The 25193-nt window shown below is 50.4% G+C and overlaps 1 protein-coding gene and 1 long non-coding RNA gene across 5 annotated transcripts; one reads left to right on the plus strand and one right to left on the minus strand.

Annotated features, from left to right (window-relative positions):
* Window positions 1-36: 36 nt before the first annotated feature.
* LOC118662596 lies at window positions 37-10318 on the minus strand. Its single transcript, XR_004969797.1, has 3 exons — window positions 10112-10318; window positions 2461-2589; window positions 37-544 (listed from the first exon to the last, which is right to left on the minus strand). It is a non-coding gene; the product is annotated as an uncharacterized LOC118662596 (long non-coding RNA).
* Window positions 10319-10463: 145 nt separating this feature from the next.
* HYOU1 (hypoxia up-regulated 1) lies at window positions 10464-21879 on the plus strand. Of its 4 annotated transcripts, none has more exons than XM_036324063.1 (26): window positions 10464-10543; window positions 11425-11516; window positions 11722-11815; window positions 11992-12070; window positions 12220-12374; window positions 12453-12529; window positions 12831-13012; window positions 13470-13585; window positions 14640-14832; window positions 15041-15175; window positions 15334-15416; window positions 15509-15641; window positions 15813-16000; window positions 16179-16317; window positions 16795-16855; window positions 17000-17079; window positions 17438-17623; window positions 17749-17921; window positions 18046-18133; window positions 18241-18363; window positions 18512-18645; window positions 18786-18870; window positions 19730-19970; window positions 20060-20107; window positions 20341-20397; window positions 20522-21879. In XM_036324063.1, the coding sequence occupies exons 1-26, from the start codon at window positions 10494-10496 to the stop codon at window positions 20581-20583; spliced, it is 3054 nt and encodes a 1017-aa protein (XP_036179956.1). In that variant the 5' UTR covers window positions 10464-10493; the 3' UTR covers window positions 20584-21879. The 4 variants fall into 4 exon arrangements, with proteins under 4 accessions (XP_036179956.1, XP_036179957.1, XP_036179959.1 ...); XM_036324064.1 differs by having other exon boundaries at window positions 20344-20397; XM_036324066.1 differs by having other exon boundaries at window positions 10542-10675.
* Window positions 21880-25193: the final 3314 nt, after the last annotated feature.

Consider the following 25193-nt stretch of genomic DNA (forward strand, 5'->3'; position numbering starts at 1 on the left):
AGGGCGGCCACCCCGCCCACCCCTTGAAACCCGCACTTTACCATTTGCGGCCTGAGACTGCGCTGGCTGAAATGCTCTTAAGAGCTGACCCTTGCCGGCTGGCGAGGCTCGGTGGTTGGGTGCCGGCCTCTGAGCCAGGGGGCCGAGGTTCCATACCCTGTTGGGGCGCATCCCCCAGCTGTGGGTTCGATCCCCAGTCGGAGGCGGGAGGCAGACAATGGCTGATCCTCTCATCATTGATGTGTTGATGTTTGTCTCTCTCTCTCTCCCTTCCTCTCTGAAATTAATTTTAAAAAATATTTTAAAAGCCCAGGCATTGAGGGATCAAGATGAGGAATATCTACACAAAATAAATACTCAGAAGTCGGTGGCGCCCTGGCCCCGATTGGAGTGTCCTGTGCACCCAAAGGTTGCCTGTTTGATTTCCAGTGGGGGCACATGCCTAGGTTCGGAGTTCGATCCCGGTGGCGGGCGCATACAGGAAGCGACCAATCACACCCATCAGGCTGGTACAAATAGGCACTCATCCCCATGTTTCTTCTCTCTAAAAACCAGTGAAAACATGTCCTCGGGTGAGAAAAAAAAAAAAAAAAGGTGGTATTTTTATACAATAATGAACTATCAGAAAGAGAAATTAAGAAAACAACTTCATTTACTATTGCAACATAAAAAATAAAGTGCCTAGCCCTAGCCGGCTTGGCTCAGAGGATAGAGCGTCAGCCTGCGGACTGAAGGGTCCCAGGTTCGATAGGGACCAGGGGCACATGCCTGGGTTTCGGGCTTGGTCCCAGTGGGGGGTGTGCAGGAAGCAGCCGATCAATGATTCTCTCTCATCATTGATGTTTCTATCTCCTTCTCTCTTCCTCTGAAATCAATAAATATATTTAAAAAATAAAAAATAAATAAAGCACCTAGGAATAAGTTTAACCACGGAGGTAACAGACCTGCACTTGGAAAGCTATAGGACACTGAGGAAAAAAGAGAGGAAGATGCAAATAAGTGGAGCACGCACTGTGTTTGTGATTGGAAAAGCTAACATCATTAAGATGTCCATACCACCCAGAGCCACCCATAAACTCAACGCACTTCCTATTAAATACCGACGGCATATTTCACAGTAGAACAAGTATTCCAAAAATGTATATGGAACTAAAAAACCCTTAATAGCCTCAGCAATCTTGAGAAAAAAAGAACAAAGTTGGAGGGATCATAATGCTTGATCTCAAACTATACTACAAGGCCATTAAAACAGCCTGGTACTGGCATAAGAACAAACAGATAGATCTTTTGAGACATAAATGAACTACTATGTCTGAAACTGGTTTTTCAACTGTAGAAGGGCAATATTAAAAGTTTGTATCTGTCACCAGATACAGACTGTGCACCATAGCCAGTTTCTTATATTCATTTTTGTGTCCCTCTGTTAGAGTATATAGCTTATAATACACATTTAAAACATGTGTTTATTTCTCTTTTTTTGGAGGGAGGGGACGTTCACCTGTTGTTCCACTTATTTATGCATCATTGGTTGATTCTGTATGTGCTCTAATTGGGGATCGAACCCGAAACCTTGGTTTATCAGGAGGATGCTCTAACCAACTGAGCTATAGGCCAGGGCTAAAATATGTTTCTTAAAGAAGCTGGGAAATCCCAACAGGGTGGGAATTCCCAAGAACCTGGGCTTTCTTCCCCTTTTCATAGTGGCAGGGCATGGGACATAAACAGAACACAGCAAAAAACCTGCAAGTGGCAGCTCTGAGAGCTGGTGATCTAACAACTTGCTGTCTAAGATATTCCATGGCCACCCACAATCCCCAAATCCGTCAAAACCAATAGGTCACGTGTAAAACTGAAGGTGTATTGTTTGTGTATCACAAAGGGCTCTGTACAGAAGTGACATAGTCATTTTGAAAGTATGTATGTCAAAAAAAGTGGCCATGTGGTATTTGTGAAGTTTGTTTTTGCACTCCCCCAAAACACTTTTCTTTATTTTTTAAATATATTTTTATTGATTTCAGAGAGGAAGGGAGAGGGAGAGATAGAAACATCAATGATGAGAGAGAATCACTGATTGGCTGCCTCCTGCAAGTCCCACACTGCGGATCCAACCTGCAACCTGGGCACGTGGCCTACCAGGAACTGAACTGTGAACTTCTGGTTCATAGGTTGATGTTCAACCACTGAGCCATACCCACTGGGCAATAAGACATGGTTCTTGCCCTTTAGGGAGCTCAACCACCATCACAGGGGACATAAAATGGACTGACAGTAACCAGCCCTTAATTTTGTGTAGTGAATTGTATCTAACAAAGTGCTTTCACTTTTCATGGTCTCTTCACAGCAATCACCTGCAGAAGATCATTATCTTTGATGAGAAATGGAGTATCAGAGAGGCTAAAGTGACTCTGGGCAAACACATCAAAGTTCTTTGGGAATAAAACAAGTTTTTCAGTTCCCTACCTTCATTAGGTTGCTTGCTGGGGTGTGAACCTCAGCTCCACTTGTCAGGACACACACCAGGGTTTGTCTTTCAGCTCCACTTGTCTGAATGCAGGAACGCCAGGAGAGTGAGGAAGATAAGCAGGCAGACTGCACAGTAAATGGTTATGTGTACAAATTAAAGTTTTATATACAGAGAACTCAAGTTCTGAAGGGACTAAAGATACAGAAGCAATTCAAATTTTTAGCTTGAAATTAGAGATCACAACTCAGAATCAAGAATTGACTAACGCCGAAACCGGTTTGGCTCAGTGGGTAGAGTGTCGGCCTGCGGACTGAAGGGTCCCGGGTTCGATTCCGGTCGGGGGCATGTACCTGGGTTGCGGGCACATCCCCAGTAGGAGATGTGCAGGAGGCGGCTGATCGATGTTTCTCTCCCATCGATGTTTCTAACTCTCTATCTCTCTCTCCCTTCCACTCTGTAAAAAATCAATAAAATATATTAAAAAAAAAAAAAAAAAAGAATTGACTAGCATCTGGCTGGTGTGGCTCGGTGGTTGAGTGTCGACCTATGAACCAGGAGGTCAGGGTTCCATTTCTGGCCAGGGCACAGGCCTGGGTTTCGGGCTCGACCCTCAGTGGGGTTGAGGGGTGGTGTGCAGGAGGCAATGATTCTAACTCATCATTGATATTTCTCTCTCTCTTTCCCTCTCCCTTCCTCTCTGAAATAAAAAAATAAAATTTTTAAATTAATTTTTTATTTTCTTAAATATATATTTTTTATCTTTAAATTCTTTATTAGTTAAGGTATTACAAATGTGTCCTCATCCCCCCCATTAACCTCCATCCCCCCCCCCCCCCCCGTCATGCTCTCAAACCCCTGTTGTCCATGACCATTGGTTGATCTCTTCCCCTTACTCCCACCCTCCCCTACTTTCCCTCTGGGGATTAATAGTCTGATTGCTGTTTCTCTGTCTTTGGATCTGTCACTGTTCATCAGTCTATGTGGTTCTCTATATTCCACAAATGAGTGAGATCATGTGGTATTTATCTTTCTCTGACTGGCTTATTTCACTTAGCATAATGCTCTCCTGTTCCATCCATGCTGTTGCAAAAGGCAAGAGTTCCTTCTTTTTTACCCCAGCGTAGTATTCCATTGTGTAGATGTACCACAGTTTTTTAATCCACTCATCTGTTGATGGGCACTTAGGCTGTTTCCAAATCTTAGCTATGGTGAATTGTGCTGCTATGAACATAGGGGTGCATATATCCTTTCTGATTGGTGTTTCTGGCTTCTTGGGATATATTCCTAGAAGTGGGACCACTGGGTCAAATGGGAGTTCCATTTTTAGTTCTTTGAGGAAGCTCCATAATGTTCTCCACAGTGGCTGCACCGGTCTGCATTCCCACCAGCAGTGCAGAAGGGTTCCTTTTTCTCCACATCCTCTCCAACACTTGTTGTTTGTTGATTTGTTGATGATAGCCATTTTGACAGGTGTGAGATGATACCGCATTGTCGTTTTGATTTGCATCTCTCGTATAATTAGTGGCTTTGGGCATGTTTTCATATGTCTTTTGGCCTTCTGTATGTCCTCTTTCGGAAAGTGTCTATCTGGGTCAGGGGTGGGCAAACTTTTTGACTCGAGGGCCACAATGGGTTCTTAAACTGGACCGGAGGGCCGGAACAAAAGCATGGATGGAGTGTTTGTGTGAACTAATATAAATTCAAAGTAAACATCATTACATAAAAGGGTACGGTTTTTTTTTTTTTTTTAGTTTTATTCATTTCAAACGGGCCGGATCCGGCCCTCGGGCCGTAGTTTGCCCACGGCTGATCTAGGTCCATTGCCCATTTTTTGATTGGATTGTTTATCTTCCTATTATTAAGTTTCATGAGCTCCCTGTAAATGTTGGAGATTAAACCCTGATCTGTGATATCATTGGCAAATATGTTCTCCCATGCAGTGGGTCTTCTTGTTGTTTTGTTGATGGTTTCTTCTGCTGTGCAAAAGCTTTTTATTTTGATGTAGTCCCATTTGTTTATTTTCTCTTTAGTTTCCATTGCCCTAGGAGCATTATCAGAGAAGACATTCCTTTGGCATATGTTTGCAATTTTGCTGCCTGTGGATTCCTCTAGTATTTTTATGGTTTCCCATCTTACCTTTAAGTCTTTTATCCATTTTGAGTTTATTTTTGTGTATGGTGTGAGTTGGTGGTCTAGTTTCATCTTTTTGCATGTATCTGTCCAATTTTCCCAACACCATTTATTGAAGAGACTGCCTTGACTCCATTGTAAGCTCTTGCCTCCTTTGTCAAATATTAATTGGGCATAGTGCTTTGGGTCAATTTCTGGGTTCTCTATTCTATTCCATTGATCTATATGTCTGTTCTTGTGCCAGTACCAAGCTGTTTTAAGAACAGTGGCTTTGTAATACAGTTTGATATCTGGTATTGAGATCCCACCTACTTTGTTCTCCTTCTCAGGATTACTGCAGCTATTCGAGGTCTTTTTATTCCAGATGAATTTTTGGAACATTCGTTCTAGATCTGTGAAATATGCCGTTGGTAATTCAATGGGGATTGCATTGAATCTATAGATTGCTTTGGGTAGTATGGACATTTTGATGATGTTGATTCTACCAATCCATGAACATGGTATGTTCTTCCATCTGTTTATGTCTTCCTCTATCTCTTTTTTCAGTGTTCTGTAGTTTTTCGCATATAAGTCTTTTACCTCCTTAGTTAAGTTTATTCCTAGGTATCTTAATTTTTTTGGTGCGATGGTAAATGGGATTGCTTTTTTAGTCTCCCTTTCTGTAAGTTCACTATTGGTGTAAAGAAATGCCTTAGGCCGAAACCGGTTTGGCTCGGTGGATAGAGCGTCGGCCTGAGGACTGGGAGGTCCTGGGTTCAATTCTGGTCAGGGGCATGTGCCTGGGTTGCAGGCACATCCCCGGTGGGGGATGTGCAGGAGGCAGCTGATCGGTGTTTCTCTCTCATCGATGTTTCTGACTCTCTCAGTCTCTCTCCCTTCCTCTCTGTGAAAAATCAATGAAATATATTTAAAAAAAAAAAGAAAAAAGAAATGCCTTAGATTTCTTGGCATTAATTTTGTATCCTGCTACATTGCCGAATTCATTTATTAAGTCTAATAATTTTTTGATGGAGTCTTTAGGATTTTCTATGTACAGTATCATGTCATCTACAAATAAGGACATTTTTACTTCTTCTTTTCCAATTTGGATGCCTTTTATTTCTTCTTCTTGTCTGATCGCAATGGCTAGTACTTCCAGTACTTTAAATACATTTTTTAAAAGGAGGTCCAAGTTCAATTCCAGGTCAGGGCACATGCCCGGGTTACAGGCAGCCAATCAATGATTCTCTCTCATCATTGATGTTCCTATCTCTCTCTTTTCCTCTCTCTGGAATCAATAAAAACATATTAAAATAAAAAAAGAACAAAAAGGCAACTTGTTGGTTTTTGATTGTGAAAAATCCAGCCTACAAAAAGTAAATAAAATTCCCCATGAACTTGGCAAAGCATTTAACCAAGACTTTAACACTGCAATATCAACTTTTAGTTTTATCTCTCTAGACTAGTAAGAAAAACAATGTTAACTAATGTGTATTTGGTGCTTAGGATGTCTCAAGCACTGTGTTAAGCACAATACCCCCTTCTTTAATTTTTTGGGGGAATTTCTGTGAGTTTATTTGAGCGAAACTGTCGACATATCTCCCCTTCTTTAATTTTCTCACCAACCCTGTGAAGCAAGTACCATCATGCCTCTATTAAGAAGTGGAAACCGAGGCTGAGGGAAGCTAAACAACTTGCCTAGAGTCACATCGGCAGGCAGTGGTGGAGTTCTCAGGCAAATCCAGGCCTGTCAAACTCCAAAGCCCTGTATTCTGGGTGCTCAACTGAATTATTTTTTTAGACCATTCAAGTCTGAATAATTTTCTATGGTATCATGAAGTCACAGAATTCAAGAATCCTCAACGTCTTGCTTTCTCTGTTCTGGAGACATTCAATGCAGGCCAAAAAATGTTCCCAATCCTTGACTCCTCACTTCCCACCCCATATCCTATCAAATTCATAATACCAAGACTTTCCAGTGTTAAAGATACAGGGGTTGTCATTCACTGCATATTGGCAAGCCTTTCTGGAGAGCAACTTGGCAGTGTGTATAAAATGCTTAAAAAGATGAATTTAAGCATGCATTTTCACTTCTGGGGATTTATCTTAAGTAGATGATAATGGATTCATTTGCATAAAAATGTGTCATAAAGATGTCTATTATAATTTTATAATAGCAAAAAGGAACAACCTAACTGTCCAATCACTTCTAAACACTCCCTCCCCACAAAGTAAATACTATCCCAGTTTCTATTGCTACAGCTTCATTTTGCCTGTTTTTAAACTTTAGATAAGTGAAACATAAAATATGTACTTGCTGGCTCCTGGCTTTCATTCAATATTATGTTTGTGCATTCACTTATGTTGTCATGTGTCATAGCAGATCATTCATTTTCATTGCTATGTACAATTCCATGGTGTGAATCTACCAAAACTTTTTTATCCATCTAACTGTTGGTGGGCATTAGTATTCAATTTCCAGCCGTTATAAATAAAACTGTTTGTCTCTTGGTGAACACATGTCTACATTTGTTAGATATAAACCTAAGCATGAAGGTGCTGGGTGACAGCTAATTTTTTAAAATCTGGACCAGGAGGATGTTTGCCCTGAACAATATGACCCTCAGCCCATTACGTGACGGGCATGGTTAATAATGTATGCATATGCCCTTGCTAACTGAGTTCATTTTACTCTTGTCAGTTTGGCACAGGTCCTGCAGGACAGCAACTTCCCTTAGATTTCTGAACATTATGGGGAAGGGATGTAGGCCTCAAATGTTATTAACAAGTTATTCTGGACAAGAACCAGTGGATTCAGCTGCTTTGGTCAACCTAAATCAGGTGTTTTACATGAAACATTTCCCTATTTTTTTTACAAACGCTATTCTCCTCTCTAGTCAGAGAACAAAACAGGTGGCTCCCCAGAGCACTTGCACCTGCTGCACCTCCCAGGGGACAGACACACACAGGTCAAAGCCCTTGCTCAGTAAAGCTGTGCTCCCACCAAGGGCGTTCTGGGCTGAGAGCTCACTTAGGGGCAGGGGAAGCTACCTTTCCTAGTCTCCCAATTTGCAGCCATTCAATCGTTTTGTTGTTAATCCTCACCTGAGGATATTTCTCCATTGATTTTTAGAGAGAGTGGAAGGGGGAGAGACACAGAGAGAGAAACATATGTGAGACAGACACACGGATTGGTTGCCTCCCGCATGCACCTGGGGATTGAGCCTGCAACCGAGGTATGTGTCCTTGACCGGGAATCAAACATGGACCCTTTGGTCAAAGGACCGGCACTCTAACCACTGAGCAAACAGGCTAGGGCCATTCAATGGGTTTTTAACTACATGAAACCATTAAAATACAGAATTTGTTTCCCGACAGTCTGATTTCTCTAAAGGAAAGGACAGGGTCATCCCATCTTTGCAATCCCAGTACAGAACGCAGTGCTTACATATGACAGAGGCCCAAGAGATGTTAAAATGTGTACTGTTCGAAACAGATGGGAAAAAACCTACCATACAGGACAGATGGTCAAGAGTAGAGTCAGTTATTGAGAAATAAAGTCTTTCTCTGTGGACTGAAATAGCAACTTATATGTCCATCATTATAGCTAAACAACACCCACTATCGAATGTTCTAACCACTGAGCAACAGCAATGATACGGATATGGAAAATGCTACATAATTATTAGTTACCCCCCAAAGGGCACGTTCCAAACAATTTATTGCGTAAAATTTTACCATTTATAAAAGAACAGTGCCTACAAGTTTCAAGAGGCATGGTCTGTGTGTAAAAGTAGAGGAAAAGGGCTTGGAGGCTGCACACTGCACTGATCACCGGCATCCGTCTCCGGAGAGAGGGTGCCGATGGCGTCTAAGGGATTTAGCTTTAGCTGGAATATCTGAGTCCTTTTCAAGATTGTATTTGTGTAACTAAGTTGTGTTAAAAATTTAAGCAAGCCCTAGCCGATTTGGCTCAATGGGTAGAGCATCAGCCTGCAGAATGAAGGGTCCCGGGTTCGATTCTAGTCAAGGGCACATGCTCGGGTTGTGAGCTTGATGCCCAGGTTGTGGGCTCGATCCCCGGTAGGGGGCGTGCAGGAGGCAGCAAATCAATGATTCTTTCATCATTTATGTTTCTCTCTCCCTTCTTCTCTGAAATCAATAAAAAATTATTAAAAAATTTAAGTGAATTTCTCCTTATTTCTACCAATTTCTCTTTTTTTTAATAAAATAACTTATTTTTCCATTGATTTCTAGAGAGAGTGGAAGGGAGAGACGAGAGGGAGAGAAACATTGACTGGTTGCCGCAAGCCTGCAACCGAGGTACATGCCCTTGACCAGAATCCAACTGCAACCCTTCAATCCGTGGGCCAAGGCTCTATCCACTGAGCACACCGGCTGGGGCCCAATTTCTCTTTTACCTAAGACTGCACTATTCTTGAAGGGAAGAAAACTAGACCTCTCCCTGGCACTGCCAGTAGAATTATCTTCTAAGCCTTGACACCCGACTACTCTGTCTCCCTCATGAAAAATGTAGGGAAAGGAACACATAAAAGTTCCTTAAACGAGTCCTGGCCGGCAGCCAGGTTCTCAGGAGGGCTTCTGTGAAGGAAGGCCAGGCGTCAAAGCTGGGAAAGACGAAAACATTTAAGAAAAGCACGCTCGCCCTAACCGGTTTGGCTCAGTGGATAGAGCGTCGGCCTGCGGACTGAAGGGTCCCAGGTTCGATTCCGGTCAAGGGCATGTACCTCGGTTGCGGGCACACCCCCAGTAGGAGGTGTGCAGGAGGCAGCTGATGGATGATTCTCTCTCATCGATGTTTCTAGCTCTCTATCTCTCTCCCTTCCTCTCAGTAAAAAATCAATAAAATATATTTAAAAAAGAAAAGCACGCTCATCTCAAGTAAAACTGGAAACAGTGAAGAATGTGCGCTCTCAAGGCCTGCGCACATTGCGGGCGGGCGCTGTACGGGCAGAGCAGGGCGCGAGGACCGCCCAGCACCGGCCGGACCTGCTTTTTTTTTTTTTTTTTTTTTAATATATTTTATTGATTTTTTACAGAGAGGAAGGGAGAGAGATAGAGAGTTAGAAACATCCATGAGGGAGAAACATCGATCAGCTGCCTCCTGCACATCTCCCACTGGGGATGTGCCCGCAACCCAGGTACATGCCCTTGACCGGAATCGAACCTGGGACCTTTCCGTCCGCAGGCCGACGCTCTATCCACTGAGCCAAACCGGTTTCGGCCGGACCTGCTTTAATGAACAAGATTCAAGGGAACAGAAACAGGAGGGGTGCACACACGCTCCGCCAATAGAGCCTCACAAAGAAGAGGTATGTGGTGTTGGGATATTCTTTCTCTTACAACATGGGGCTTAGGCCAAATTCTGCCGCTAATGCGGGTGCGATCTCCGACCCGCCGCGCACATATCTTTGGGTGTTTCTGCTCCCCCCTCGGTGACACAAAGGGGGCTGACGAGGGGCTGAACCCAAGCGCAGCCGCTCTGATTTCTACCCCAAACCCAGGGCAGCTCCATACCAACCGGCGGCGAGCGCCCCTTCGGCGAGGCTAAGAACAGAGGCCGGCCAGTCCCACTCGGCGCCAGGGACGCCCCGGTGACCGGAAGAAGAGCGCCCACTCGCCAGGCCCCGTCACTCCCCACTCGGCAGCCAGGCACCCACGCGCGGCTGGAGAGGTCCCGCGAGCACCCGGGCGGGCGCCTGGCCCGTGACGTCGGCCAGCACGTGGCTCTGCCCTGGGCCGCCGCGGCGGACCAGGAGGGGCGACGGCGGAGGGGCGGGCAAAGGACGTGGCCCAATGGAGAGGAGGGGCGGGCCTAGACGTGGACCAATGGGAGCGCGCGGCGGGCGGTGGGGGCGGGGCCCGGCGCGCGGCGCAGGGCGGCGCGGCGGCGGCTCCAATGAGCGTGCGCCGCGTCCGGGCAGCTGGTGCGCGAGACGCCGCGGAGAGGTCGGTGGCTACCGTAACAGTTTGCAAAGCGAGGGGAGTCGTGAAGGGCGCGGGCTGGGGCGCGCTGCCGGCCTCGTGGTTTGCCCGCGCCGCGTTTGTCCCGGAGCTGGGCCCGCTGGAGCGGAGGCCGAGGTAGAGGTGGCGGTGGGGTGGGGTGGGGTGGGAGGCAGCGCGCCGGCTCTGCGAGTGGGTCGGGAGTGGGAGCGAGGGCCGCACGGACACTGGGGCGCTTGGCCCCCACGGCTTGGTCCTGGGGCGCCCCCATGCCCTAGGGGTGGGCAGGGACCGGTTCCCGGCGCGGGGAGCCGCCACCTTGGCCGGGTGAGGCTTAGGTGGACTCCGGGCTCGCCGGACTCGCTGAGCGAGGCACCTGACGTCCCCGCACAGCGTCCATGGCGGCGGCGGGCCGGGGCGCGACCCGAAGGGATGCCGAGGAGTAGGCAGGCCCTCGAGCATCCCGGCCTCCCTCAACGTCACCGCCTCTCCGTTCCCTCCAGGCCCGGCCTGGCCTTCCGTCCGGCGGGGAGCTCCCGTGTGGGAAGGCGCCGGTGCGGGGAGGTGGTGGAGCCGGGGGCGGGGACCTCTGGCCACAGCCCCGGTGTCAGACGGCAGGACCCGTGCAGCGGGGCGGCCGCTGCTGCCTGTGCAGTAGAAGTGTCTGGGCCCCGTGTCCTGTCCTTGCTGGTTCACCTGGGGCTTTGGGCCCTTCCGGGCGTGATGGGAGGCTTCGTCCTCATCGGGGGGAGAGGAGGGCATGCAGGCTGCTCGGCCCGGGTGCGAATGGAGTAGGTATGAACCTTAAAGCGTCTCAGTTTGGGGGTGAGGTTCTGTCTCCTTCGCTCAGAGCATCCAGTTACAAGGGTTGTTTTTCTACTCCCCAGGGGCAGAATGGCAGCCATGGGCAGGACGCAGAGGAGGCGAGCTGGTTGGGCCTTGATGGCTCTGCTCTTGGCGGACCTGTTGGCACTGAGTGGTGTGTACCCGGCAGCGGGATGGAAGGAGGAATAGATGAGTGAAGGGCGAAGGAGACATGGTGGGAAGGGCCGATGAGGACCCAGGCCTTTCCTTTATGTCTTTTACTATCTCACCTTCTCCTTGGAAAAGTGTGCGCTTTGATGAGAGGCGCCTCAGGAAGGGAGGGGAAGAGGGACTAACTGACAAATGGATTTCCCTTTCAGACATGCTGGCAGTGATGTCAGTGGACCTGGGCAGCGAGTCCATGAAGGTGGCTATCGTCAAACCTGGAGTTCCCATGGAAATTGTCCTGAACAAGTGAGGGCAGCCCCAGTGCCTCGGGGGGTGGGGGGTGGGAACTGTGGGCTCTAAGCTGCTGTGTTCTTCGAAGTGCCCACAGCAGACTTAGGTGTGTGAGTGAGTGAGTGTGTGTTGTTTCGGCTCCTGTGGCCACACCCTGCTAAGGGAACCTGGGCCCAATGTCTGTTCCTCAGAGAATCCCGGAGGAAAACCCCAGTGACTGTGACCCTGAAGGAAAATGAAAGATTCTTTGGAGACAGTGCAGCAAGCATGGTGAGCTGGCAGCCCACTCCCTTCCCAGAGGTGGTGAGCAGAGGGGAGGAGGCGACAGGCCAAGGCCATGCCCTTAGCAACTCTGATGCCAGAGGGAGGTGGTGGCGGGCTCGGAGCCTAATGCTCTGCTCCTTTTTACTTCCTCTCAGGCCATCAAGAATCCAAAGGCTACGCTGCGTTACTTCCAGCAGCTGCTGGGGAAGCAGGAGGATAACCCCCACGTGGCCCTTTACAGAGAGCGGTTCCCAGAGCATGAGCTGGGCTTTGACCCGCAGAGGCAGACTGTGCGCTTCCAGATCAGCCCGTGAGTGCTCTGCTGGGGAAGCGGCTTCCCTTCCTGCCTGGCTGTCCTCGCCTCTAACTCCCCCCTCCCTCCCCCCAGGCAGCTGCAGTTCTCACCTGAGGAGGTACTGGGCATGGTTCTCAATTACTCCCGTTCCCTGGCTGAAGACTTTGCAGGTAAGCAGCCAAGATGAGGCCAATGGTGGCCAGGTTCCCTAGGGTCTCAGATGGGGGCCATTTTGTCTCCCAGGGAACATTTGGCTCTGTCTGAAGACATTTCTGGTTACCCAGCTGGGGAGCTGCCACTGGCAGTGAGTGATTAGAGGCCAGGGATCCCGTCAAACACCCTACAATGCACAAGACAGCCCCCACCACAAAGAATTATCCGTCCAGTCCAACATGTCAATCGTTCCAAGACTGGACAACCCTCGCCTAAGGGACGGAGCTGGTGGGAACCTTGCTCTGTTGCCCTCTGTAGAGCAGCCCATCAAGGATGCAGTGGTCACCGTGCCAGCCTTCTTCAATCAGGCCGAGCGCCGAGCTGTGCTGCAAGCTGCTCGCATGGCTGGCCTCAAAGTGCTGCAGCTCATCAATGACAACACCGCCACCGCCCTCAGCTACGGTGTCTTCCGTCGGAAAGACATCAACACCACTGCCCAGGTGAGCCAGGGAGGAACTTCTGACCAGACTGCAGGTGACTTGCTCTGAGGATGGAGGCCACATCTTGCATTTGTTAGCACAGACCTACTCTGCTCAGCCCCTGTTGGAGCCATTGGGTTTTTATTTTTCCACTAAAAAAAATATATATTTTTTTTATTAATTTCAGAAAGGAAGGAAGAAGGAGAGAGAGATAGAAACATCAATGATGATAGAGAATCATTGATTGGTTGCCTCCTGCACACCCTAAGCTAGGGATGGAGCCCACGACCCCGGCATGCGCCCTGACTGGGAGTCGAACCGTGACCTCCTGGTTCATAGGTCGACGCTCAGCCAGAGCCACCCCAGCTGGATGGAGCCATTGGGCCTTTAGCTGAGAGTTGGTGCAGCCCCATGGGAGCAGGCAGGCACCCTGGAGTTGGATAAAGTTCCTGTGACGATTGATTTGATGTCTCTGTAGAACATCATGTTTTATGACATGGGCTCAGGCAGCACTGTGTGCACCATCGTGACCTACCAGACAGTGAAGACTAAGGAGGCGGGGATGCAGCCGCAGCTACAGATCCAGGGAGTCGGGTAGGTGGGCTCTGGGAGGAAGGCTGCTTGCTGAGAGACCCTCAGGTCGGGGGGTCTGCTTGGAGGGGCAGTTGCCTCACTTTCCTGCTCCTTGCAGGAATGCTGTCTGGTTACGGTGTTGTCAATCATTGTAGGGTACTTCTGCCAAAAACCACGGGAGGATGGAGGCAGGGAGGACAGTTTGGGAAGGTTGAAAGGCAGGGAACCTACTGACTTCTAAGAAGACACAAGGCTGTAGGCCATATGTAGGATGTCAGATTCAGTCCATTCGCTGTCTTACCATTCCAGTTTACTTAATAACTTACCACTGTCATTACCTTATTTCTTGAACCCATCCTTTTCCGTCCATCTCTACTACTACCATCCTAGTTCAGGCTACCGTCACCTCTAACTTGGAGCATTCCAAAGGCCTGCTTCCAGTGTGGGCTCCTTCAGTTCCTCCTCCACATTGTAGCTAGAGGGCTCTTTCCAAAAGGCCAACCTGATTATAACACGTTGCTTCAAACCCCTTCAGTGGCTTCAACCTTTACCTGGGCGTATAAGGCTGTGCCAGCGCGCTTGTCTCTAAACCCGAGCCTCTTGCTCTTGGAGCTTTCGCCATACTTGCCCTCGCTGGGAACTGACCATGCTCTCACGGTCTTTCCCAGGCCGTTTCCTGTCTAGAATGCCTTTTCTCTTCACTAGTTAACTGAACCATCCTTCAGGTTTCAGCTTAAGCTCACTTCTGCACAGAACTTTCTCCAACATCTCGAAATAGCTGAACTTGCTCATTACAGATTCTAACAGCATTGTCTGCCTCTCCTTTAAAACACGTGGAGTGGTTAAAATTTCACATTTATTTGACTGCTAGATTGTATACTCCTTGTCTGCAGGAACCCTATCTTTCTTCTCACAATTACATCCCCAGAGACAAGTACATAGTTGATGCCTCGTAAATGCAGTTGAATGAATGGGCGGGTGAACTGTCACTGAGGTGTCTCCGTGTGGGAGAGTCAGGTCCCTGTGTAGGTGAAGGGGTCCTTGGGGGGTTGCTCCTGTTGCCTTTCCTGAGCAGGTTTGACCGCACTCTGGGAGGCTTGGAGATGGAGCTCCGGCTGCGTGAGCACCTGGCTGGGCTCTTCAATGAGCAGCGCAAGGGCCAGAGCGCAAAGGACGTGAGGGAGAACCCCCGTGCCATGGCCAAGCTGCTGCGAGAGGCTAATCGAGTCAAAACTGTCCTGAGTGCCAACGCTGACCACATGGCACAGGTGCCCACATGTCGCTGGTTGAGGGCAATGTTCTTCACTCAGAGGGTGGAAGACCCACTGCCTAGCACCAGGCTACTTGTGCCTGGCGTGGCCCAGCCCTTCTCCCCATGCCTCCTGCCGTCCTTGGGAAGTCCCATTCCCTGATTCCTGCCTGCCCGCCCAGGAAGCGGGGCCTGGGCGGGAACTCTGACATGCCTGTCCTCTCCAGATTGAGGGCCTCATGGATGACGTGGACTTCAAGGCAAAGGTGACTAGAGCGGAGTTCGAAGAGCTGTGTGCAGACTTATTTGAGCGGGTGCCTGGGCCTGTGCAGCAAGCCCTCCAGAGTGCCAAAATGAACTTGGTGAGTGGGGCGTGGGCGGCGGGCCTGGGGCAGGAGGCAGGTGGGATAGTGGTGATTAGGCGGTGGGAGGAGGGAGCAGGAACATCAGAGGCAGAGGCAGTGCTGAGGAGGGAGTCCGTTACTTGCTATCCCATCTCACATTCTTTCTCCCTCTGCAGGATGAGATTGAGCAGGTGATCCTGGTGGGTGGGGCCACTCGGGTCCCCAAAGTTCAGGAGGTGCTGCTGAAGGCTGTGGGCAAGTGAGTCTGGGGCGAGGACTGCAGGGCTGAGAGGAGGGAGGCCAGGCTGGGAGCTACAGAATAGACGGTCCTGACGCTCGGGCCTTTGACAGGGAGGAGCTAGGGAAGAACATCAATGCAGACGAAGCAGCCGCCATGGGCGCTGTGTACCAGGCAGCCGCGCTCAGCAAAGCCTTCAAGGTGAAGCCGTTCATAGTCCGAGATGCGGTGATCTACCCTGTCCTGGTGAGTTAGCCTGTGTGCTTGGCGGCAAGTCTCCTTCCCCCCTCCACGTGTGAACTCCCCTTCTGCCCACTCCAGTCTGTTTCTTTGTTTTTCTGCCCTCCGATGTTTCTCACCCGCCCTTATCCCCGAACTTCTTGGCTTCTCCCTGTGCCTCCTCTGCTTGCCGTGTAGGTTGAGTTCACCAGGGAGGTGGACGAGGAGGCTGGCGTTCGCAGCCTGAAGCACAATAAGCGTGTTCTTTTCTCCCGGATGGGGCCCTACCCTCAACGAAAAGTTATCACCTTTAACCGCTACAGCCATGATTTCAACTTCCACATCAACTATGGTGACCTGGGCTTCCTGGGGCCTGAGGATCTTCGGTGAGGGGCTGGGGCGGGGGAAGGACCGGGGGCTACAGGGCTAGCCCAGGGTTGGGGTTGGGGTAAGCATCTTCTCTAGAGGGTGCTGCCCTCCTCCTGAGTGTGTCCTAGGGGAGGGCCTCAGCATCCTGTGCCAGGCTGAGCGGGTTCCCCTGAACTGCTCTTTTCTCCCAACCAGGGTGTTTGGCTCCCAGAATCTGACCACAGTGAAGCTCAAAGGTGTGGGCGAAAGCTTCAGGAAGTACCCCAACCATGAGTCCAAGGGCATCAAGGCTCACTTCAATCTGGATGAGAGCGGCGTGCTCAGCCTGGACAGGGTACGCACAGGGGTGCCGGCGAGGCCCAGCCTCCCAGCCTTTCTAGAAGATGAGAAACGAGAAGGGTTCGGAGTGGCTTTAAATGAAGTTAACCAGGCAGGGATGTGGTGTAGCCTTTCTTATAGCCTGTAAATGCTTATGGGCATTGTAAATGTCAGGGTCTGTACAATAGCCGAGGAACCCAGTTTTGAAGAACAATTCTGAGGGCTAAGATCTTTCTGAGCATACATAGTGTGGAAACAATGGCCATTCTGTTGCCCAATGGAGAAGTGCAGGCTCGGGGCAAAAAGGGACCTGTGTTCAGAGGACCCATAATCCAAGTGGGGCCGGGGGCTTGATCCAAGAGCCCTTAGAAGAAGGTCGGTGGGAGAATAAGCCAGCACAGCTGGGAGTCATAAATGTGCATCACAGACTTACCAGGGCAGGAGGTTCGTGGCAAAAGCACATGTGTTTCTTCCTCTTGAACCCTCTTTTCAGGTGGAGTCTGTGTTTGAGACACTGGTGGAAGACAGCCCAGAAGAAGAATCGACTCTGACCAGTGAGATGCGTGTGTGCGAGTGTGTGTATGTGTGGGGGGGATACTTTTGTGCATGTTGGGGAGCTGAGCACGCCTTGCCTTTGAGTGAGGAGGCAGGGCCACTGCTAGGGTCCCCTTTGAGTCCTTGGGCTTTCTTACCCCTAGAACTTGGCAACACCATTTCCAGCCTGTTTGGAGGAGGCACCACAGCAGATTCCAAGGAGAATGGTACCAGCACCGTTCAGGTAAGCCCAGAATGGAGCCAGGAGAGCCTGGGAGCTGGTGTGTGGGACAGGGAGTGGGTGGGTGTCCCAGCTGCCTAGTGTAATAGCTCTCCCTCTCCTTAGCCCATGACAAGCAAGCATACCCTCCTCTGCATTCGGAGTTGTCTCTGTGCTCAAGGTCTCAGCCCACTTCCCTCATCTCCAGACCCTCTCGTCTGACCAGGTGGCTGCAGTTGAAGCAGTGCAGTGCCTGTCTCCCTGCAGTTGTCCTGTCTGTCTTCACACTGAGATCTCTTCAGAGCCATGAGGCCTGGCATTGGGAAGCTGGTCTTTCTCCCAAGGTCCTGACTGTCCTCTGTGGCTTGTGATTGTTTTCCAGGAGGAAGAGGAAAGCCTTGCTGAGGGGAGCAAGGATGAGCCTGGAGAGCAAGCGGAGCACCGGGAGGAAGGAGAGCCCCCAGTGGAGGACACCTCTCTGCCCCCACCCCCTGAGCCTAAGGGCAGTGTGGCCTCTGAGGGAGAAAAGGCTACAGACAAAGAAAATGGGGACAAGTCTGAGGCCCAGGTAAGCTCCAGGCTGGACCCAGATGTGAAGGGAGCAGATCTCTGCCTGTTTCTCTTCCCCTGGATCCCTGGCTGTGGAGATAGAAGGGTCTGAGCTTGTCTTGACATCTTCATCTTTCTCCACAGAAGCCAAGTGACAAGGGGGAAGCAAGGTCTGAGGGTGTCCCTCCAGCCCCAGGGGAGGAAAAGAAGCAGAAGCCTTCCCGGAAGCAGAGGATGGTCGAGGAGGTCGGGGTGGAGCTGGTTGTACTGGACCTACCTGACTTGTCCGAGGACGAGCTGGCCCGCTCGGCACAGAAGTAAGTCAAGACTGAGTGTATGTTTGTGGGTGTAGGTGTGTGCCTTCGGAGGTGGGCAGGATGCACAGTGGTGCCTCCAGTGTGCATGCCTCTCCCTCTGCCTATCTCTCCATTTGTCCCGCAGACTTCAAGACCTGACAGCCCGAGATCTAGAGAAGCAGGAGCGGGAGCAAGCTGCCAACAGCTTGGAAGCATTCATCTTTGAGACCCAGGTTGGTAGGGTGGGAGTCACGATTACCCTGGGCCCTGTGTCTGGGAGGGTCTGACTCAGCCTCACCCTCTGCTGGCTGCATGTTTGCCCTTGGGTGCACCTCCCCAGGACAAGCTATACCAGTCCGAGTACCAGGAAGTGTCCACCGAGCAGCAGCGTGAGGAGATCTCCGGGAGACTCAGTGCCGCTTCCACTTGGCTGGAGGATGAAGGCTTTGGGGCCACCACAGTGGTGAGGGGTCTCCCAGGATACGGTGGGTGGATGGGAGTCTCCTTCCAGGGTCGGAGGAGGTCAGAAGAGCCGGGGAATGAGGCCATACGGAAGGTTGTGGGGCTGGCTTCAGGGCTGTCCTGTTATCCTTTCAACCCCTCTCCATCAGATGTTGAAGGAGAAGCTGGCTGAGCTGAGAAAACTGTGCCACGGGTTGTTTTTTCGGGTGGAAGAGCGTAAGAAGTGGCCTGAACGGCTGTCTGCCCTTGATAATCTCCTCAACCATTCCAGCATGTTCCTCAAGTGAGCAGCTCCTTGGCCCTTTCTTCCTTATTCAGTCTTGCCACGCCCACTGACCTTGTTCCCTTCAATTTCCCATGACCCACGCCCACTCCCCAGGCCCCACTTCCTCCTGAGCTGATTGTCTCTCCTCTGGCTTCCAGAGGGGCCCGGCTTATCCCAGAGATGGACCAGATCTTCACTGAGGTGGAGATGACAACCTTAGAGAGAGTCATCAATGAGACCTGGGTAATCCCTGTGTAAATACTTAACTGGGTACTCACCTGGCAAAGCGTGCCATCCTAGGCAGCATGGGGGTGCGGAGAAATGGAGACTCGGCAGGCCTCTGCCCCCTGGCTTAGCAGCTAGTTAGGAAGGCAAAGATGTTGCATTTGAGGCCATGTCTGATTGTCCTAAACAAGGGTTAGAGCCAGGAGTGGTCAAACTGGAGGAGCAACAGGGCCCATTCCTGTGAGGTTAGAGAAGGATTGCTTGAGGAGCGAGGGCATGAGGTGGACTCCAAGAGTGGCCCGGGGTTTGGATAGGTGAGAAGGATTTGTCATGTGAAGAAACTTTTGGGTGTGTGGGGACATTTTTTGAACCAGAGCCCGGAAGTGAAGAGACAAGAAGGGAATAATCAGCCCTAGCTGGTTTGGCGCAGAGTCGGCCTGTGGACTGAAGGGTCCCAGATTCCATTCTGGTCAAGGGCACATGCCTGGGTTATGGTGCTTGGTCCCCAGTAGGGGGCATGCAGGAGGCAGCTGATCAATGATTCTCGCTCATCATTGATGTCCCTATCTCTCCCTCTCCCTTCTTCTCTGAAATCACTAAAAAATAATACCTTTTTTAAAAGAGAAGGGAACAATCAAGTGGTTCAGCTGGAATTACAAAGCAATAGGATATGAGACAAAAATGTGTAGTTGAGACTCCCTTGTGGAGAGCCTTGAATGCCATTCTAAGGAGTTTGCTTACCCGGGTGGGGTTGATGACCAAAGGTGGCAGAGTGATGAGGTCCAAGGGAAGAACCTGAGGCAGTTGTGGGTCATCTGGGACAGAGATGTCTGCTGTCTCCATTGTTAGCTCTGAGCTGTGCTGGCCTCATCCACAGGCCTGGAAGAATGCAACGCTGGCCGAGCAGGCCAAGCTGCCCACCACAGAGAAGCCAGTGTTGCTCTCCAAAGACATCGAAGCCAAGATGATGGCCCTGGACCGTGAGGTGCAGTATCTGCTCAACAAGGCCAAGTTTGCCAAGCCCCGGCCCAAGCCCAAGGATAAGAATGAAACCCGGGCAGAACCTCCACTCAATGCCAGTGCCAATGACCAGGGGGAGACGGTCATCCACCCACCAGGTAAGGCAGGGTACCTGGCTCCAGGTGCTGCTGGGCAGAAGAAAACCTTTCCCTCTGGAATCACATTTTCACTCTTGGTTTTCCTTCAGGCCAGACTGAAGATGCAAAGCCCATTTTAGAACCTGAGAAAGAGACTCGTGAGTTGGGGAAACTGGGAATATGGACATTGCTTAGTCTAGGGGTTGGCAAACGGGCAGGCACAGCTTGGTTTTGGACAGCCATGAGGTTATTAAAAAAAAAAAATGCAGAGACTGAGTGTGGCCTACAAATCCTAAAATATGTACTCTCTGCTCTTTACAGAAAAAGTTGGCCAACCACCGCTTTAGCCCTTTCTTTCTTTCTGCAGACCCTAAACTGTTCCTTCCCTTAGCAGGAGGATCTGAGCCGGCAGACACGGGGCCTCTGGAGTTGGAAGGCTCTGGAGCAGGTGAGGATGGAGTGGGAGGTGCCAGGAAGCCGAGTAGGGTCTGGGGGAAGTATCTGCACAGAACTGGGGCCAGTGACCTCTACTTCATCTGCTGCTGTTCCTTTGTCTCCCCAACTCCCAACAGAATCTGAACAGAAGCAGCAGCCTACAGGACAGAGGCCAGCTCTGAAGAATGATGAACTATAACCCCCACCTTCCAGTTCCACATTCCTTCCCATCCCCTTCTCCTACCACTATTTATTAAACATCGCGGGTTGGGGGAGGGTTTAGTCCTGTCCTCAGAGGCTTAAGTTCCTTTCTTGCACCTGTGACTGAAGGTGTGGATACGAGGAAGGAAGAGACATCTATCTCACCAGTTTCTTCCAGAGTAGTTCTGTGGTTACAGTTGAAATTGTTCTGTTCCCCAGTCTTATCCCCTGGTTCTGTATCTACCCGGGCCCCAAATTGGGAAAAGTCACTATTCTATCTTAAAATTTGTGGGTAGGTAAGAGAATGGTCGTCAGTGTTGGCAGACCTGGTAGTGGAAGGAAGGATGTCCTTGGTTATTAGAGTCCCCCATCTTCTGTCGTCACCCCTGCTCTTCTTTCCCTTCCACAGGCAATCCAGGTCACACAGCAGCCAGTGTCTGCAGAGCCTTGGTTCCCAAGTTTGCTCTCTGAGTGCCTATTCATGCTCTTTTCTCCTCTCCGCCCTTCTCTTTCCCTAAACCTCCATGCTCACTGGCTCCTCTTCCTCGGGTTTCCTTGGTTTGCAGTTGTAAGTTGGGCAGCCTCCTGCCCAAAGCCCTTCCGTCTAGACTTGCTGAAATAAATCTCAGTCGATTCTCCTGCACGCCCAACACCTAGTGGCCAGCATAGACGGAGAAAGGGAAGGGAATCCAGCCACCTCTCCAGGGCTGAGCCCTGTGAAAGCCCTGTAGCTCCCACCTGTGGACTCGGCCAGGAATGCCAGCATCCTGCAAGCACTGTCAGTCTGCCTCTTCGCACTAGCCTGGTACTCCATATCCCTTGACTATGTGCCCCCCTTTCTCCTCTGCCTGCCCAGACAGCCTTTCCCTCAACCCCCTGACCCCTTGGGCTGACCAAAGTGTGCTTTCTACTGTGAGTCCCTATCCCAAGACCTAGGGAAGGAGAGAACATGGCGTGAATGTAAAAACGCCACCTCTCTGAGGCAGGCCTGCGGGTGAAGGGAGAGGCCTTTACCCACTAGGCTGATGTTGGGAGCCTGGCCTCCAGTGTTCTGTCTGTAGCAGGAGCCAGGGCTGCCACCTCAGTTCCTAGATCGAGGGGAGCCTGGTTGTGTGTCCCCCCCACCCCCTTTTTTTTGCCACATTGGCAGAAATGAAACCTAAGGGTCCCACCCTGTCCTGTGTGTTTGAGTTCTTTCAATAGCAGTTGAGGCTGGTTGGGCGGATTTGAGTCAAATTGTACTTTTGCTCCATTGTTAATTGAGAAACTTTCAATAAAATATTATTTTCTACAATTTTTGTGCTGTGGTTTTTAAAACTTTATTTACTGAATATAAATAATGGATATTATAGAAAATTTGGAAGTTAGAAGCTTGAATAATAAAATTATCACTGAAACATTAACATTTTGGAATTAGTTGAGATCATATATGTTCTTTTTTTGGAAGACAAAATTGGGGTTTTATTCGTCTCCTGACATTTGGACCACTATTTTTTTTTTAAATAAATCTTTATTGTTCAGATTATTACAGTTCCCCCTTTTTCCCCCATAGCTCCCCTCAACCCAGTTCCCACCCCACCCTCTGCCCTTACCCCCCCCACCCACACTGTCCTCATCCATAGGTGTATGCTTTTTGTTGCGGGGTCAAAGGTCATACACATGGAAAATGTAGCTATTTCCATCCACAACGTGTCCCTGTGTTTGGAAAGGTCTCTCACGACTTGTTCACGCTCTACTCAGAAAGGGTATGGAGCCACGTAATGGCTTTTTAAAATAATGTCCTCTTATGTTTAAAATGAGGATTTCGCTACCAAAAGTGAGGAGAAAGCAACACTGCAGCTGCTCTTGCCCCTCTCGCCCTTCGGGTGATAGTTGTGCGTGGGGCTGCGTGCTGGTTCGCGGGCTGTCGATGAAGCCATCTGGGCGGCTCGCGCGGTTCCGCTGGCATCCCAGGGACCGTCGGAGCCTCGTGGGGGCCGTCACAGCCTCGCAGGGCGCGTCGCAGCCTTGCAGGGGCCGTCTCAGCCTCACACAGCCTCGCAGGGGGGGCCGCATCCCACGTTGGGGGTGAAGGTGCGAGACAGAAGCTCCTCTTGCTCTCTCCTGCTGCTCCCTTGCTTATCACCGATGCTGGAAGTTTCTGAGAGCAGTCTGCAGGTGCTGGACATCATACTTTAACAAGTCAACACGAAGTTTGGCATTCTGTCCTTTGTTGGGCGGCTCCTTGCTGGACAAAATCTCCAGGTGCTTGCTGGCTGAATATCTGGTATGCTTGCTTGGATTTCGTTTTCTACTAAGTGCACAGACTGCTTGTCTGCCATCTCCCGGCGTCCCATGTGAGACTGGATCTGGTGGACCTGCTTGTGTGTTTGCTGGTACAGCGGTTCCATGTCGCCGGCCCAGCCGGGTCTCGCTCCGGCTTCCTCCGAACCTGACTCTGTTTCTTGAGTGTGTCCCTTATGATGTGAGGAGTTGAAATCTGCAGTTTGTTGGGTTGGGCTGCAAAAGCGCAGGTGGTTCCTTTTGTGCCACTGGCACAGCTTGGGTGGGGATGTAAATTGAGTAGGGCGGGGTCTCAGGTAATCACCAGGGCGGAGCAAACAGCAATGGCGTCTCCATGACCCCGAGTGCCAGAGAGCAGCTTGTGAGAAAGCCACCCTCGCTCTCCGATCCGCTGCAAGGCCGTCCCGCCTCTCCCCGTAGGGGTCTGGGACCTCAGGATCCCGCCCCAAACAAGCTCAGTGGATTCGAGAGTTTGTAACCCCTTCCGATTGAAAAAAACCGCACATCCAGTTGCAGTCCGCCTGGCGTGCGACTCCGTGTTGTGCCCAGATTTCAAGGTTCCCAAAAAGCCCACCTGGGAGCCAGCGAGTCTGATGCAAAAGCAAAGAGTCCTTCATTTCGAACTAGTTCGGCTCCCCAACCACACTCACCGATGCAACGGTAAGCCCCAGTGGCCGAGAGAGCGAGGCCTGATGGGATTGTGGGTTTTATAGTAAGGGCAGGGGAGGGGACTGTGGGCCCCGCCGATTGGCCAGGAGCGAGTCGGGTAAAGAAATCCTGGGCGTGGCCAGCAGGGGCCTGGGCTTTCGGGAAGAAGGCACTCTCCTGAGCACATGGCGGCCACCCCAAATATGGAGGACCCAGGGCAAGATGGAGGGCGCAGTCCTAGCCCCCCCCAGGGCGAGCTGAGCCCGGGCTCCAGGGGCCAGTCCGGTTGCCGGGGGTCCAGCAGATCGACCAGTTCCAGCCCAGACAGGAAGTCCACGTCCTCCGTCTCGTTCCGGGGGTGCCGGCGATCGCCTCCTCCTCCATCTCCTCGGGTGAGGGCACACGCCCCGCCCCGCCACCGCTGCTGCCGCATGGGTCCGGTCCGGGGGTGGCGGGCGGGTGGCAGCCTGCGCCAGGCTCCCGCCGCGGGCTGGGGAGTCGGTGCCCGAGGCCGCCAGCAGCGTGGTCAGGCCCCATGACGACTCGCCCTTTCATCCGTACCTCTGTTCTTGGCGCCTCTGCATATCCTACTCAGTCTCAATGCTCTTCTTTCTTTCCTTCCAGTTGTAGAACTTCCACTGGGCCAGCCTTCCCATGGTTCTGAATGACAACTGTTTGTCTTATAGTTGGTAGTTTCAATGTTGTTGTGGGAGGCAGCACGCACAGGTCTGTACCTTATGCCGCCATCTTGATTCTCTCTGGACCACTATTTTATTTATTTTTAATATATATATTTATTGATTTCAGAGAGGAAGGGAGCGGGAGATAGGAACATCAATGATGAGAATCATTGATCGGCTGCCTCCTGCACACCCCCTACTGGGGATCAAGCCCACAACTCAGGTATGTGCCGTTGATTGGAATCAAACCCAGAACCCTTCAGTCCAAAAGCCAAAGCTCTTACCAACTGAGCCAAACCGGCAAGGGTCACTTTTATCTTTTAGGTAACTTCCATTTTAAAAATAACTGCATTTTACAAATCAAGAATTCATAGCGATTCAGTAATTTGTCCAAGGAACTAGGGGTGTTAGTGCCTCACCTAGGTTTGAACTTAATTCTGAGCTATTAGTTCTTGCTGTTACTACTCTGACACAGAATGTTGACACAAGATTTCCCATTCACAGCACAATTAATTTGGATTGTCCATCAGTTGTGATGGAGCCTATTTTACCAAAGGAAGATCACTCCAGTCAGTCATTTGCATGTTTAAGCAGTTGAATAATGACTATTAAGGTTATAATTTTCTCTAAAGGTTGAACAGGTCAGAAAAGTTTTGAACCTAAAAAATTTTTTTAAATATATATTTTTATTTCAGAGAAGAAGGGAGAGGGAGAGAGAGAAGCATAAATGATGAGAGGGAGTCATTGATTGGCTGCGTTCCGCATGTCCCCTATAGGGGGTTGAGCCCACAACCCAGGCATGTGCCCTTGACCAGAATCAAACCCAGGACCTTTCAGTCCTCAGGCCAACACTCTATCCACTGAGCCAAACTGAGTAGGGCCTACAAATCTTTTTAATAGACTATTTTTTAGGTTCACTGATAAATTGAGCAGATAGTACAGAGAATTTGCATGTACAGAGTTGGGAAAAGGTTTACAGTTGCGAGCACAAGAGTTT

The sequence above is a fragment of the Myotis myotis genome, unplaced genomic scaffold (genome assembly GCF_014108235.1).
Source record: "Myotis myotis isolate mMyoMyo1 unplaced genomic scaffold, mMyoMyo1.p scaffold_m19_p_10, whole genome shotgun sequence".
NCBI classification, from domain to species: domain Eukaryota; kingdom Metazoa; phylum Chordata; class Mammalia; order Chiroptera; family Vespertilionidae; genus Myotis; species Myotis myotis.

Bases quoted from the DNA above. Each gene is read 5' to 3' on its own strand.
- HYOU1 (XM_036324063.1), top strand. From the start codon at position 10,494: ATGAGCGTGCGCCGCGTCCGGGCAGCTGGTGCGCGAGACGCCGCGGAG. The intron at 12,530-12,830 runs GTAAGCAGCCAA...TGCCCTCTGTAG, and splicing joins CCTGGCTGAAGACTTTGCAG to AGCAGCCCATCAAGGATGCA. The intron at 14,833-15,040 runs GTGCCCACATGT...TGTCCTCTCCAG, and splicing joins ACGCTGACCACATGGCACAG to ATTGAGGGCCTCATGGATGA.